This window comes from Coregonus lavaretus, assembly GCF_964263955.1.
Source record: "Coregonus lavaretus genome assembly, chromosome: 35".
Lineage (NCBI taxonomy): Eukaryota > Metazoa > Chordata > Actinopteri > Salmoniformes > Salmonidae > Coregonus > Coregonus lavaretus.
The window spans coordinates 7,710,390-7,727,612 of record NC_140022.1 but is presented as its reverse complement, the minus strand read 5'-3'; the positions used below and the strand labels follow the sequence as shown (position 1 = coordinate 7,727,612).

At 42.3% G+C, this 17,223-nt stretch overlaps 1 protein-coding gene across 1 annotated transcript in view; it reads right to left on the bottom strand.

Annotated features, from left to right (window-relative positions):
- Window positions 1-17,152, bottom strand: part of LOC311109914 (lysine-specific demethylase 6A-like) — a 35,432-nt gene extending 18,280 nt beyond the window's left edge. The window contains exons 1-7 of the mRNA XM_084152930.1: window positions 16,596-17,152; window positions 16,394-16,457; window positions 6,755-6,863; window positions 5,696-5,745; window positions 4,537-4,595; window positions 4,024-4,144; window positions 3,283-3,337 (exon numbers count right to left, since the gene is read on the bottom strand). Coding sequence (XP_084009056.1) covers window positions 3,283-3,337; window positions 4,024-4,144; window positions 4,537-4,595; window positions 5,696-5,745; window positions 6,755-6,863; window positions 16,394-16,457; window positions 16,596-16,771 — 634 coding nt within the window. The 5' untranslated portion in view covers window positions 16,772-17,152. The remainder of the gene's footprint in view (window positions 1-3,282; window positions 3,338-4,023; window positions 4,145-4,536; window positions 4,596-5,695; window positions 5,746-6,754; window positions 6,864-16,393; window positions 16,458-16,595) is intronic.
- Window positions 17,153-17,223: the final 71 nt, after the last annotated feature.

Genomic DNA, 17,223 nt, shown 5'->3' with positions numbered 1-17,223 from the left:
CCTTGACTTTTTCCACATTTTGTTGCGTTACAGCATGAATTTAAAATGGATTAAAAATTGAGATCGTTTTGTCACTGGCCTACACACACGTGGAATTGTTCTTCCAATTTTTTACAAATTAATTAAAAATGAAAAGCTGAAATGTCTTGAGTCAATAAGTATTCAACACCTTTGTTATGCAAAAATAATAATAATGCTTACCAAGTCACATAACAAGTTGCATGATTTTTGAATGAACCTCATAAATTGTATGTGTGGGGTACAGTAAGTTCCCTCAGTCAAGCAGTGAATTTCAAACACAGATTCAACCACAAAGACCAGGGAGGTTTTCCAATGCCTCGCAAAGAAGGGCACCTATTGGTAGATGGGTAAAAAATGTAAACGCAGACAATGATATCCCTTTGAGCATGGTGAAGTTATTAATTACACTTTGGATGGTTTATCAATACACCCAGTCACTACAAAGACACAGGTGTCCTTCCTAACTCAGTTGCCAGAGAGGAAGGAAATCGCTCAGGGATTTCACCATGAGGCCAATGTTGACATTTAAACAGTTAGAGTTTAAAACTGAGGATGGATCAATGACATTGTAGTTACTCCACAATACTAACCTAATTGACAGAGGGAAAAGGAAGCCTGTACAGAATAAAAATATTCCAAAACATGCATCCTGTTTGCAACAACAAACTAAAATAATACTGCAAAAGATGTGGCAAAGCAATTCACTTTTTGTCCTGAATACAATATAGTATGTTTGGGGCAAATCCAATACAACACATTACCGAGTACCAGTCTCCATATTTTCAATCATAGTGGTGGCTGCATCATGTTATGGGTATGCTTGTAATCATTAAGGACTGGGGAGTTTCAGGTCAAAAATGAAACGGAATGGAGCTAAGCACAGGCAAAATCCTAGAGAAAAACCTGGTTTAGTCTGCTTTTTACCAGACACTGGGAGATTAATTCACCTTTCAGCAGGACAATAACTTAAATCACAAGGCCAAATCTACACTGAAGTTGCTTACCAAGACAGTGAATGTTCCTGAGTGGCCGAGTTACAGTTGACTTAAATCTAATTGAAAATCTATGGCAAGACCTGAAAATGGGTGTCTAGCAATGATCACCAACCAATTTGACAGAGCATGAAGAAGTTTGAAAAGAATAATGTTGCACAATCCAGGTGAGGAAAGCTCTTAGAGACTTGCCCAGAAAGACGCACAGCTGTAATCGCTGCCAAAGGTGCTTCTACAAAGGATACTTCAAATTTTTCTAAAAACATGTTTACACTTTGTCATTATGGGGTATTGTGTGTAGATTGGTGAGAAAAAATGAATTTACTCCATTTTGAATTCAAACTACAAAATGTGGAATGTCAAGGGGTATGAACACTTTCTGAAGGCACTGTAGCTAGCAAATTTTAGCCATATTAACATAAACGTGACATGAGTCAAAATACCTCAAAACAAGACATGGTATCAATAAGATACAAGAAGCTGAAACTAGTCACCTACGCTTCCCCACATGGCAGCTTCTTGTCATTGTTGCTAGCTATCTGAATCATAACGCCACACAGGCTTCTGCCTCTGCGATCCACGTGCATCATTTTTGTGACTTTGTCAGGCAACCAGTCTATAGGTCTGGGTCCCAAACGGCACCCTATTCCCTATCCAGTGCACTACTTTTGACCAGAGCCCTATAGGCCATTGTCAAAAGTAGTACACTAAATAAGGAATAGGATGCCATTTGGGACAACCTATATCTGGGTTCCAAACCAAGATGCATAAGACGCAGGAGTAAATCACTTTTATTTAACTATGGACTAATAAGATATAGGCTGATGAACACATTGTATGTCTTGAATGCCTCAAGTCTGTGACTGGAACTTCAAGGTTATATGAAAGAATCTCTCAATTAGGGATTGGCATTTGACTGTTGAGTACTCAAATAAAATAAAAAACTTTTTTGAACAAGGGAGTTATTATATCGCGGAACACAATCATCAAAAAGGTAGTAACCTCAGCAGTGTGGCGCTTGCTTGTAGAATGACAAAGCCTTGTTTTGTTAATTTAGAAGACAAGATGCTCTTATTTCCCGATTTTATAGTAAAAAAGAACATGTAATATACCAGAATAAAATAGAACAGAATCGTGCAAAGTGATTCACATCGGAGTCTGGAAAAGTTATTCTGAAAGAGTGATCATTTAAAAATGGGGCTCAATTTGGCAAGTTGAAAGACATTTTTCAGGGTTACAAACTAAAATCTGTCTTTTCGATATACAGACGTTCAATGCAGTTTATTATGCCTGTTCCTTGGAATTGTCTAAATGGATTAACAATTCTACATTGAACACTGCATGGGGATGAATTATGGCCAGGACATCCGTTTGGTGAGTAGGCCTAGGCTTAATGATTCTGATGAAAATACGCTCTGTGTCGTTATCAAACTAATGTTTTTACATATTTTCGGTGTGGAACCGGTCTATGTTTGGGAGGGTAATAGGTTAACCAATTCTAAAATGCCACTAGCTGTTCGCAAAGTAGGGTCGTTATGCCTAACCGTAACCTTAAATTAAAAAGCAAATGTTTGTTTTTATGAATTTTTACACTATAGCCAATGTTCACTTTGTGGCTGTAGTAACTAGTGACAAGGACAAAGTAGCCTAAGCAGAAAATGACGCAATTATTCAAAAACTGCAGCTCATTGTTGGAACACACATTTTCCTACTTCAGTCAACCAGTCCATTTAGAACTGGTGATAAAACTGTCATCATTTGGCAAGGAATGTAGCTTGTGTATCCCATCAGGTAGATACGTTTTATAGGCATTTATTTCTGTAGGCTCACACAGCATGTGTGTGTAGAGGGAGCGGTCGGAACACAATTGAGTGAACGAGACACGTAGGGGAAAGGGAATTTAGGGAGCAGAACTGTGTGATGCTTGGCTTGGTTTAGTTTTTGTTGGGTCCCGCAAATGCACACGTACAAATGGAACACTAGAGTCAAAGCAAATTAATGTTGTCTTCAAGACAAAATGTAGACCAAATAGTTTGACAGTATTTGAAAAAAAATGTGATCTCTGGTTAAAGATCGAGTTTTGACATCAGTTTGAGTAATCGATTACTCATGCCCATCCGTACTCTCAATCAACATACAGCTGGCCAATTTGTCCAGTACATTTCTGTAGTTAAATCTCAAATGAACATCAACATGTGTTTAAACATGCCTATTTAAAAAAAATTAAGGAAACTTGCATTACTGAATTAGCATTATTCACAGTACTTACTTTCAGCTTTGGACAAAGTGCAGGGGTTGGAGTCAATCAAAGCCAGCTGGAAATGCTGTCGACAGAAGAGAATATCAAGGCATTAACATCCACCGAAAGACAAGAAATACACAGAAACAAAAGAACAATACAACACACGTAATAGGGTATTCCTTTACATGAATCCCCATGCATGGAGACACTCCCTTTCCCTAACTCTCTCTGTCAGACTCAGACACAAGGAAATCAATTCTTCAGCAAGCTGCCTCTCTCTGCAATTAGAGAGCAGGAGAGAGTGAGCGAGAGAGAGGGCAACTGATGTAGAGATTGCACAAAGTGCAAGTCCTCTATACAGTCCTCTTTACAGACCCCCATTGATTTTGCATGTCACTCTCACTCAGATATCATATTAAAAAACTAAAAACATTTCTCACCGCCCCATGGCAAAATGAGTAGAATTGCATGAAATTAACTAGTTTGTGCTTAGGGTCTCCCAAAAGACTAGGGCCGGCTCTGGCTGCATGTGAGTATGGCTGTGGTTACTCAGACCCGCGAGCCACTGAGGCCCCCCATGATGAGTTCAGATTTTTTGTGGCCCCCACCCCCATCAGTGGCCCATCCCTGATCTATAGAATAAGGTGCCATTTGAGATTAAACCTATAGAAAAAAAGTTATTCTACACTAACCTTCCTCCCTGGACGTCCTAACTGTGGGAAATGTTATAGTGGCTCCACTGGGGGAGGAGAGAGGCAGGCAGAGTACCTTTAGGCTTGACTCGTAGTCTGTGTTGACCTTAAACATGAGGCCGAGTCGCAGGTGGATCTCCTTGGCTCGTGAGAAACTGGGGTCGATGTAGAGCACCTCCTGGAACGCTTTAATCGCCCTGGGGGAGGAGGAGGAGGAGGAGAGAGAGCGAGACGGAGAGTGAGTGAAAGAGAGAGGATATAAGTATATGCCAAGTTCTAAATGGGAGGCGTCACTCAGAGAAGATGAAAAAGAAGAGGGTCAGCGCTGCAGTGTTCTTCCCAATTGGCACCCTATTCACTGCATAGTGCGCTACTTTCGACCAGGGCCCGTAGGGTCATGGTCAAAAGTAGTGTACTATAAAAGGAAATAGGGTGCCATTTGGGATGCAACTGGTGACGGTGTCACCATGGAAACCATACACCTCTCTTTCCCATGCACACACAGCCAGACAATAACAGACAGTTATAATACCTGTTACACCGTCATAATCTAGTCTTCCATACTTAGTTCTATAAGACAGCTACTCACCACTGAAAGGCGTTGTAATGGAAGTAGACCATGCCCAGGCCATATAGGAAGGCAGCATTCTGAAAGAGGCAGATGCACACGGAGCTCCATTAAGTCTAATTAGTTACAGGCCAGACACACACGCCAACACACAAACAATGTTTCCAAAATGGCTGCATCCCAGACTGTCTGCATAGGAGCCCTTCCAGAAATCCATTCTGCAAGGGATCCGTCTTAATCAGTTTTCATTAGTTATGGACCATTCATTTTACAAGCAATAGAAGTCTTTCTTTGTGTAATGACAGGTTACTGCACTACAAATGCCTTCTAGGGCATCGTCTCCTCTGGCCTACGCTCGAATGGAATCACAATGTAGGCCGACCAAATGCTCACATCTCCCCACAGATTTCTCGATTCAACTAGAAACGGCAAAGAATGAGTCTAATCTGAAAGCCACAACCCACAGCGTCCCTCCAGACAAACGCCTGAATCATAACCACACACACTTCCTGTGTCTGGTTGGTTGGCCGGTGTTCGTCGCCAGTGAATGGGTTAATCTATCCTTTTGCAGGTTGTGATGAGCAGAATATAATCTGCAGTAGAAGTAGAGTGGAGACATTACTACTATAGGAGCACCATAGATGTGTGTATGTATGAATGTGTGAGTAAAGGAGTCCGCATGCCTCCAATCCGAAACTGTTGGGAACAGTTCGTGCACGTTTTTGTTCATTTTGGACTTCGGAAAGGGCTTTTCGGCTGTTCGTGCACACTTCAGGCAAACCGACGCTCAGGAGCCAAAGTCCACGCCCCTTCGTCGGTCATTGGTCAACAGTAGGGATTCTTCAATGAAGTGTTTGTCATCATTCAAGGATAGACTCGTTTTCATGCCCATTTTCTTCACTTGAGAAATACTGCACCAAAACATCTTAGTTAGATGCAAAATTGCGCGACTAAGATCTCCGACAAAAACGTCAAAATTAAAACGACAGATGTATTGAGTTCTTAGATTAATTCTGACTATTTTGCGGGAGTGTATATCGGCTACGGCGTCTAAAGACGGACAAACAGTACTATTTAAGGGAGTTTGCGAGCACACTCATTGGGTTTGGCTAGGCGCCAGCCGAACCCAAGCATGCGGAAGCCTTAAGAGTGTTTGTGAGTGTGTCTAGTATTTTCTCACCTTCCAGTAGTCGGACTGTAAGCTGTAGTACCTCTGGTATGCTGATAATGCTGTGACGGGAGAGAAAGGAGAGGGATATCAAATACCAGACATACAAAAAGGTTAACACCAACTAACTTTGCTATAAGAACAGCTTTGTTTTCAGCAACGCAAGTTGGGATCAATTGCATCTAACTGAAATTACATTTAGCCTAACCCAGGTGGGGGGGAGGAGACTGGGTAAAAATAACACATAAGGGGAGGAAATCGAGCGTGACAGAAACCATGTTTCCATTCTGTTTTTATGTACAATTCGGTACAATTTTCTAAATGCCGACATAACTTGTTCGGTACTACAATTTTTGTTACTGTTGGTACTTCTGTCAAATGTGTCTCACGGATCAACTGTCTATCAGCGAAAGCACCCTGCCTGCTCCACTTGACGTTAGGTTGCACTGGGAGTCTGGACTGCATCATGTTAGCTCCCCACTCATGCTGCACAGAAGTTAACGCACTTAAATAATGCGACACGGCATGTAGAAATGTTGACTTAATTACTGTTCGCAAAACAATGTCCATACAGGCTAGAACACTTTACAATGCAAGAAAATACCGGTAGCTTCCAGCTTTGTAGGCTAACTTTTCTTACTAGCTTACAGCTGAAGCTTTCATCAATTCACTACCCTGGTACTTTGTTTGTGATAATATAACACCAATCATAACGCAAAATACGCTGATTTCAAAGCGGATTGCTCAATAACTAAATTCATGGACACACTCCTATTGAATATGCATTCATGTGGATAGGCCTAGGCTACATCTTGATTTACCCAGTTAATCAATAGAGATTTACCATTCAAACAAATGATTACCATTATGTTGTTAGGTAGATTGGTTAAAAAAAAAGTCAAATTGATTGCATGATTGTATTATTTATTTATTAATGTATACATGGCTGTCTCTTTTGACGGGGATGAGGGGGAGGGAGAGAGAGCGGGGAGAGCGAGAGAGAGGGGGGAGAGCGAGAGAGAGGGGGGAGAGCGAGAGAGAGGGGGGAGAGAAAGAGGTGCGTCATCTCACCTTTAGCGTACTCCTCCAGTAGGAGGTTGAAGTGGCCTAGCTGGCAGAATAACTCTGGCTCCACTTTTCCTTCAGCCTTCAAGATGAGAGAAGCGTAGCAACGAACAGCCTGAGGACAAATACAGCAAGAAGAAACTCAGCATGAACACAGACAGCAGTCTCTTTTACCAGGAAGTCTCACATGGGAACTGTCCCAAATGGCCCCCTATCCCTACAGTGCACTAATTTTGACCAGAGCCCCATATGTCCTGGTCAAAAGTGGTGCACTATATAGGGGATAGGGTGCCACTTTCTATTTAAATCAGATATCAATGTATGATTGGGAGCGATGGTATGGATTTAGTTCCATTATGTCTGTTGGTCCATGTTTTTATATTGCCTTCTTCCACTGGAAAAGAAAACACAGCGAGATGCTCACATGCACACTCACAGGGATCGCTCTGCCTGAAGCCTAATCACACACATTAAACACACACACCCAACATGCACACACACTTCTGGTGGACTGCTGCTGAACTCTTGGAGGGGTGAACTCAGAGGCCAATAAACTGGGTTTCCCTGCACTCTGAGTAACAGCTCTCTGAGGACATGGCTTCTAAAACGGAGCACAATCACTGAATATACATCAACAGCAAGAAATAAATGCACCCGAAAACATTCCTTCTGATACAGTTGTCACACACACACCTGCAGAAAACACACTTAAGAGCACATCAGCCACACCAACACTCACAAGTCGAATGACTCTCGCCCAAGAGATCCGCTCAACTTTTTATCATGTTTAATTCCCTGCTGCCAATTCATGTGTCCTCTACAGTTAGACCCTAGATATCTGGGTGCATCTTGGATCACTCACTCATCAGGCGGGCGGGAAGAGAGAGAAAAAAATAAGTATGTTTGAACAAGACCGATTCAAAACTCTGTTTGCAGATTGAGCACTTAAAAGAATGTTGATAATGACCAGCCAATGATTAACTCGATGACCGCATTACTTATGTTTCTCCGAAACGTGGGTGTCAGTGTGTGGTTGGGGAGGATGAGGAGAATAGAGGACAAAATGTCCACTTGTCCCTCAACTGGACTAGCAAGTTCAGGTGACTTTGTGCTATGACAGTGAACCAATAACAGTAGTGAGTGACGATATTCATGATTGCCCTTGGCCTACTCAGTAGTCAATGTTCAGGGATAGTGGGCAATACTGAGGTGTGTTAGATCACTCAGAAGGCAAGGCATGGGCTGGGGAAGAACAGAACCTAACGTGGGTATATGCTGTCTGTGTATGGCAACTAACTTCATCACAAAAAGAGTTCCCTCTGTGGGACCTGTCATTTGGTTAGATCCTGTGTGCTATGTTAGATCCTGTGTGCTATGTGGACCAGACGAGAGACATGCGGTACAACAGACATTCACTCACACGGCAAAACAAAGGGGTACGTACCAGAGCCTAAAATTAACACCCGCCAAATGCGGGTAGATTTTGGCATTGGCGGGTAAGATGTCTATTTCACCAGCCACATTGGCGGGTGGTCAGGGCTCCACAGTGCAAGCATTTCACTCGCATTTGTAAATAAAAATAGAGTTAGGAGTCAAGTATGAGCATATTTATGTCAAGTAAGTGTTTGTCGTTTTGTTTCATAGCTGGTAGCTAATCACACAAAGCACAACGAATCACACACATCAAAAAGTATCTGCCCCCTTTCTAATGGTCTTTACTTTTGCATATTTTTTATACTGAACGTCATCAGATCTTCAACTAAAACCGAATATTAGATAAACGGAACCTGAGTGAACAAACAACTACATACTTATTTCATATTATGCAACACCCAATGCGAAAAAGTAACTGCCCCGTTAAACTCAACTGGTTGTGCCACCTTTAGCTGCAATGACTCCAATCAAGCGCTTCCTGTAGTTGATCAGTCTCTCACGTCCCTGTGGATAAATTGTCCCACTCTTCCACGCAGAACTGCTTTAACGCCATGACATTTGTGAGTTTAAGCATTAACTTCTCATTTCGATTTTAAATAACTGGTCACAGATACCATTTTAAAAAATGTAGGGATGTGGATCAGAAAGCCAGTCAGTATGTGCTGTGACCACCATTTGCCTCACGCAGCGTGCCATATCTCCTTCGCATAGAGTTGACGGATGAACGGCACGACCAAGGCCTCAGGATCTCATCACGGTATCTCTGTGCATTCAAAATGCCTTCGATAAAATGCAATTGTGTTTGTTGTCCGTAGCTTATGCCTGCCCATACCATAACCCCACCGCCACCATGGGGCACTCTGTTCACAACGTTGACATCAGCAAACCACTCGCCCACACGACACCATACAGGCCGTCTGCCATTTGCCCGGTACAGTTTAAATCAGGATTCATCCATGAATAGCACACTTCTCCAACGTGCCAGTAGCCATCAAAGGTGAGCGTTTGCCCGCTGAAGTTGGTTACGACTCCAAACTGCAGTCAGGTCCAGACCCTGGTGAGGACGGTGAGCATCCCTGAGACGGTTTCTGACAGTTTGTGCAGAAATTCTACGGTTGTGCAAACCCACAGTTTCATTAGCTGTCTGGGTGGCTGGTCTCAGACGATCCTGCAGGTCAAGAAGCCGGATGTGGAGGTCCTGGGGTGGCGTGGTTGCGCGTGGTCTGCGGTTGTGAGGCCGGTTGGACGTACTGCCCAATTCTCTAAAACGACGTTGGAGGCGGCTTATGGTAGAGAAACGAACATTCAATTCTCTGGCAACAGCTCTAGTGGACATTCCTGCAGTCAGCATGCCAATTGCACACATCTGTGGCATTCTGTTGTGTGACATAACTGCACATTTTAGAGTGGCCTTTTATTGTCCCTGGCGCAACTGTAATGATCATGCTGTTTAATCAGCTTGATATGCCACACCTGTCAGGAGGATGAATTATCTTAGCAAAGGAGAAATGCTCACTAACAGGGATGGAAACAAATGTGTGCACAAAATGAGAGAGAAATAAGATTTCTGTGTGTATTTCAGCTCATGAAACATGGGACCAACACTTTACATGTTGCGTTTATATTTTTGTTCAGTGTGTGTGTGTGTGTGTGTATCTGTAGCCTGAACCATGAAAAACAACCTCAGACCATTATTCCTCCTCCACCAAACTTTACAGTTGGCATTATGCATTCGAGCAGGTAGCGTTCAGCCGGCATCCGCCAAACCCAGATTCATCCATCGGACTGCCAGATGGTGAAGCGTGATTCATCACTCCAGAGAACACATTTCCACTGCTCCAGAGTCCAATGGCAGCGAGCTTTACACCACTCCAGTCGATGCTTGGCATTGCACATGGTGATCTTATGCTTGTGTGCGGCTGCTCGGCCATAGAAACCCATTTCATGAAGCTCCCAACCATTCTTTTTTTTGCTGATGTTGCTTCCAGAGGCAGTTTGGAACTCCGTAGTGAGTGTAGCAACCGAGGACAGACGATTTGTGAGCTTGTGTGGCCTACCACTTCACGGTGGTTGTTGCTCCTAGACATTTCTACTTCACAATAACAGCACTTACAGTTGACCGAAGCAGCTCTAGCAAGGCAGAAATTTGACGAACTGACTTGCTGGAAAGGTGGCATCCTATGACGGTGCCACGTTGAAAGTCACTGAGCTCTTCAGTAAGGCCATTCTACTGCCAATGTTTGTCTATGGAGATTGCATGGCTGTGTGCTCAATTTTATACACCTGTCAGCAACGGGTGTGGCTGAAATAGCTGAATCCACTAATGTGAAGGGGTGTCCACATACTTTTGTGTATGTCCCACCTCGCACAACACTGGCTAGGTAGCTGTGCGCAATGTGATTGAAGTGCTGAAGATTCATTTTCAGAAGCGCTATGCACAAGCATAAAAGATGGTCTAATTTACTTGAGTCTACTAAAGTGATACTTTGTTTCTTGGCTATTTACATTATTTTGTTCACAAGCTAGGTTGTTTTTCAATGTTTGAATTTGCTTCAACTGCTAGCGAAGACACAGCTACTAGTCAGATTCTCTCTCACAGGCACACCGTCACTGACAACTCGAGTTGCTTGAGTGTCCTTGTTGCAACGGTAACCTCCCAAACTTAAAAAGGGCAGCTGAACATGTTGGCCTCATCTGTGATATTTTAGTTTTTTTAAAATATATAAAATTGAGCAATATACCACATCACTTATTACTAGTAATACATTGTTTTAGAAACATTACCAACCATGCTCATCTGGGAGTTTTTTTTTTGTAAAAAAAACCTGAGTGGCTGGTAGATTTTTAAATCTACCTTCCACAGTGGCTGGTGGACCAAAAAGTTAGTTTTTTTGCCTGGTCTCTTTGAACAGCCTCAGCATGATTGAGTGGTTGAGGATGCATTTGTGTGTGTGTCGATACCCTTCTTATATCACCATTCAGACTGACTGACTGACTGGAGGTTTGTTTATGGTGGAAAGGGGGAGGGGCCCAGAGAAATGACAGACAACACAGCTGAGAGAGGCCAAGCCCAGAATTCAACTAACATCACAGATGAGATCAATCTCATTAAATGTAGCTGCGGCTCAGCCTTTATGAGAATACGCACACCCTGCACAGTAGGCTTAACAAGCATGCGAGTTCATATGACAAAGTAGATGAAAGTTGGCTGTTTACTCCAGTAAAGCGATGATGCCTAACGTGGCACTGGTACACAATGCAGCAGGAACGAACATTGGTGCTTGATAATGAGCTCACAACGCATCTGTGCTTTCCTAACGAGCAACACATCTCATGAAAGTAAAACAAATACAATGATATGGGCCGAAGTAAACAAGTTGCAAATGTGATTTTATACCGATAAACAAACTGCAATTGATTCCATAACATGTTAGTGCTCCACTTCATATCAAAGTCACAGCTGCTGCAAATAAAATACAAATTGATTGAATACCAATTTGTTTGAGTGTGTGAATGTGGAGGGGGATGTTAATTCATTGATCTAAATCAGTTTATTCCCAAAAAGGGTCAGGATGAGGGTGGCTAGAAACATTGATTTTGTGTACTTGGTTGGGGTCAGTAAAACTCCAAAGAAAGTACCCGCTATTATGCTTCTTCCTTTTAATGTCATCTTCGTGCATTGAAGTTAATATGCAACTCTCATTCAATGGTACAGCTGTGCACACTGCTAATCAAACTATACTGAACAAAAACATAAACACAACATGTAAAGTGTTGGTCTCATGTTTCATGAGCTGAAATAAAAGATCCCAGAAATATTCCATATGCACAAAAAGCTTATTTCTCAAATGTTGTGCACAAATTTAGTTAGTGAGCATTTCTCCTTTGCCAAGATAATCCATCCACCTGACAGGTGTGGCATATCAAGAAGCTGATTAAACAGCATGATCATTACACAGGTGCACCTTGTGCTGGGGACAATAAAAGGCCACTCTAAAATGTGCAGTTTGTCACAACACAATGCCACAGATGTGTGCAATTGGCATGCTGACTGTAGGAATGTCCAACAGAGCTGTTGCCAGATAATTTAATGTTCATTTCTCTACCATAAACCGCCTCCAATCTCATTTTAGAGAATTTGGCAGTACGTCCAACCGGCCTCACAACCGCAGACAACGTGTAACCACACCACCCCAGGACCTCCACATACAGCTTCTTCCCCTGAGGGATCGTCTGAGACCAGCCACCCGGACAGCTGATGAAATTGAGTATTTCTGTCGAAAGCCCTTTTGTGGGGAAAAACTCATTCTGATTGGCTGTGCCTGGCTCCCCAGTGGGTGGGCCTGGCTCTCAAGTGATTGGTCCTATGCCCTCCCAGCCCCACCCATGGCTGCACACATTTACATTTTACATTTTAGTCATTTAGCAGACGCTCTTATCCAGAGCGACTTACAGTTAGTGAGTGCATACATTATTTTTTATATTTTCATACTGGCCCCCCATGGGAAACAAACCCACAACCCTGGCGTTGCAAACGCCATGCTCAACCAACTGAGCTACATCACCTGCCCAGTCATGTGAAATCCATAGATTAGGATTGAACACATTTATTTCAATTGACTGATTTCCTTATATGAACTGTAACTTAGTAAAATCGTTGAAATTGTTGCATTTATATATTTGTGTTCAGTATAGTAGGCCCATGGAGATGGAACATTGTGTGGAATAAGAGAACCGGGTTTGAGTTCTACTCATTCTATTTCTATGTTGTTGCCACCTAATCCAGTGGTGGCGATACGGCGACCCAGTTCTGTCAGTAGACTTGAACTCTGTGTTATCTGGGCGTAGATAGCTGTGCAACAGAGCGACTGTGCACTGTGCCAGACAGGGCAGACACTCAAAACTAATAAAGCTGTAGAAGAGAAAGAGCGGTAAAGCTCCTCACAGCAACAAAAAACTAAAAATCGGGAGACGAGTGATATAGAAATCTGGTCAAACCATTTGAGGAAAAAGGTTCCAGTTTAAAAAAATTAAGTGACACTGTCTAACAAATGTTGAGTTAGTAGCTTCACATAGGCTACTAGTTTTATCATCATTTTACATTTTAGTAATTTAGCAGATGCTCTTATCCAGAGCGACTTACAGTTAGTGAGTGCATACATTTCTTTTTTTCATACTGTCCCCCCGTGGGAAACGAACCCACAACCCTACACGGGAGCTACACGGGACTATCATAATGTCCAAACTTATTCCTGGTGGTCAATGCGCCATAAAACAGCTGATGGAGGTTGGCTACATCAACATACACATTTTAAAAAGCAGCAAAAATGATTGCGAAAGCAGGTGCAATGCAGGAGAAACACATAGGGGTCATTCATTTAGTGCATGGAAAATATGTTTGATTCATGTCAAGATTTAAATTGACCACATCCCTAGGAGTGCATCACGTGATGGCTGAGGTGAATACCAGGGTGTAGGGTAGCTAGTAAGGTTACATGGGGCCGCATTCCCCACAGAGCAAGGGACTGGTTTTAGTATGTGTCGTCCCGCTAGCATCTGCCCCCACATCTCAGAGTAGGGAAATAAGGAGTACCTTTAACCTATACAATATGAATCTAGGCAACCTTTAAAGTGAGAGCAAAAAAAGCAAAAAAAGGACATGACATTTTAAAATTAACTGTATCTCAGATATGAAGAGACAAAGGGGTCATTCCTCCATTGGCCCCCTGCATCACTTGAGAGAATAAATGCAAACAGAATGCATGGGTATAAAGTCCCAGCTAAATGCTGAGACAGAGCAGTCTTTCCCTGTATTCATTTTCTATTTTAAATGTGTTTTTTTTTTTAATAAATAAAAAATACATAAAATAATTATCGGGATGCTAAACATTTTCAGTGTCAACTTAAACGAGTAAACACAGATATAAAGTATGTAGGAAAAAAGATATATATACACACATATAGTACCAGTCAAAAGTTTGGACACACCTACTCATGAGTTTTGACTGGTACTGTGTGTGTATATATATATTTTATAAGATCACCATTGATAACTAACAATCACCTAAATAAAAACTAGACAGTCAGGAGAATCAAATTCTAAACATGTCATGGCATTTTGGTCCCCATTGATTTTTTAATTTTTTTTGTCACTCAAATAGCGTAAGAACACAGGATAAGCAATGACAAAATGTGTAGAATTGCAGGAAATTAGCTTTAAAACTGCATTTCTCTCAGCCACATGGGAAAACATGTAGAATTGCAGGAAATTAACTTTAAAATATCAACATTGTCTCTGCTGCCAAGAGGGCCTCTAAAATATCAGTCAGCAAAAGCGCCATTTGCCACTACCACGCCAACTTTTCTGAAAAAAATCCTAGGGGAAACATTGCAGGGAGAATGGCTGAATTGGTGAGGGTTTGAACTGAGGCTGGGATAGTGGTGTGGCCAGTTTGCCATCATCTTTCCAGTGATTTGTGGGTTTGATTCCCATGGGGGGCCAGTATTAAAAATGTATGCACTCACTAACTGTAAGTCGCTCTGGATAAGAGCGTCTGCTAAATGACTAAAATGTAAAAATTTGAATTTGCAGTAGATTATCCTTTTTTGTTTACGTAGCTAGTAACCCAGCATGCTAGCTCGCTGGCAAGCCTACTTTCTAAGCACCCTGGGAAGCCAATAATTTATTTACTGTGGCAACATAGCTTCTATCCCCATACTTCGTCCATTGTAAACACCAACTGTGAACATTACAAATTCAATACAATGCGCAAAAATTAATAAATGTCTGCAACTTTGTCCTTTGTTCACTGTGCTAGCTACAGGTTGATGATGCTGTGATGCAAAACGTAGCTACGAAGGGACACATCCACAGACGGTCAATGAAAACTGTCAACAAACCAACATAAGCCACACTGCGTGGAACACGGCGAAAGGGGTCAATCAAAACCTGCAAACGAATTGCATGTAATTTCGTTAGATATAGGTTTTTATTGAGCTCCCCACATAGCTAGATTTCGGTGTCACTCCTCCCTGTCCCGCCATCTTGGACCGGCCCAAGCAGCCATTACTAGCTAGCTATCCAAACAGCTAACGCGTTTAGCTAGTTAGCAGCCATTGGAACAGCCCGTATCGAGCCCATCACAAGTTTATAACGTTTTCACAATCAACACCAACTCAGGGGCACGAGAACGGCTCAAATGCATGCATACATGTTGCACGAGCCAGATACACAGTGCAGCAAGCAAAAATACTTTCCTGACATAATGGGAAGTCTACTCTGTGATAAAACGTTAAATCGCCATTAAAACAACGTAGCTTTCCTAACGTTAGCTAATTCTCTGACCAATTAAAGGTTACTTTATCATACTCGGTAGCTTTGGCTAGCTGACTATCTAACGTTAACTTATGTTTATATCACAGTGATGATTTTAGCTGTAAAAAAAAACACTGGCTAATGCCAAATCATTCAATGATATATGTGCCTGACCACTGAATCTCTAGCTAGCTAACATTCAGAATGAGCTAGCCAACTCCAGAGTCCAACAACGCACGTTTCACAAGCTAGTTAACGTTAGCAAATTAGCAGGGGAATTGCTAGCTAGATAGCCCTTTGCTAGCAGGCTAAATTAAAGGGTTGCATGTGATGGTTCTTCTTATCAATATAAATGACTAGCGACTAGTTCACAAGTATGTACTTCAAATGTTATATTACACAGCCAGCTGGCTAACGTTAATTAGCTAGCTTCTTCAACTACCAGGCTTGTTAGCCATTTCTACTGCACCCCAATACAAACCAACTTGGCAGAAACATTTGATATGGCAAGCCTTTTTGTGACTATCAAATAGCTAAGTTGGTCAACTTGACGAGTTAGATAAATGCAAGGCCACCCTAATAACACAACGAACATAGCCAGTTGGGTTACTAAAATGTGTTTATGCAATGGAAAAGCCGTTCATTTTCACTATTGGATTAGCTAGCGAAGGAGAGAAGTAGGGTAGGAACGCTGCGTAGCCGCAGGGTCGCTCTGCGCACATCGTGTGATGGGTGTATGGTTAACCAGAGTCCGTGCTCTCACCTGAGAGTGGACTGGCTATGTTTGTTAGGATAACATAGTTACATGTATTACTCTGTGGGTAAGAATGTAGAAGGTGCAAGTGTTGTGGTTCAACGACCGGCTGGTCCTGTGTGTTTGCAACTTAGCGAGCTACCTTCAACAGTAAGGCCTTCGTTCTGGCGCCATCTTCATGAAGCCTCTGAAATCCAAACAGTGAGCTGCAAGCAAGAAGACAACACAGGCGGTTCAGTATCACTTTCACTGCTGTGCAAATGGATTTAACGTATAAAAACGGTAAACGCGTGTACAGAATATTAAGAATACACTAGAGGTGTGTGCAGGGCTTTGACTCCGACCTGTCAATTCCGACCAAGCTGTCCCTCTCTTGGGCTGTCAGCGTCGGAAAGTCCTCCTCGGTTTCACTGGCTTTTCCCGCCGCCATTTTCTTTTCCTCATCACCACCAGAAGCCGAGCCGAGACTCCGAGCAGCAGCGCAGGCAGCAACAGCGAGCGAGACTCCGCACGATTGCATGGAATCGCGACGAGAGGGCGAACGAGATACTCCACCAAATCAAAGAGGGAAAACAAAAAATTGATTAGATAGAATAAACTTTTCTCCAGGATCAAAAACGCAATTCAAAATGGTAAATCCTTTCAGGAAAACAAGTACCCCTCCAAAAAGTCTTCGCGTCACATTTTTAGGCACGGTTTATGCAACTAATAAAATGTAATGCATGAAGTGCAATTCTTGCAGTTTGAAAATACTATTATTTGACCATAAAATTCCCCACAGCCACCAGCTTAAAGTTGTTATAATTGTGTCACACAAGCAAGCGAACCCACGCGCCGCCGTAGTCACGCCTCTCCTACCTCTTCAGCCAATAGATACGTCTGAATATCAGCATATGACTAGATTTTTTTTTTTTACCCATCTTCATTTAGCTTTTTACAAACCACTAAAATCAATTATACATTTTCATTATT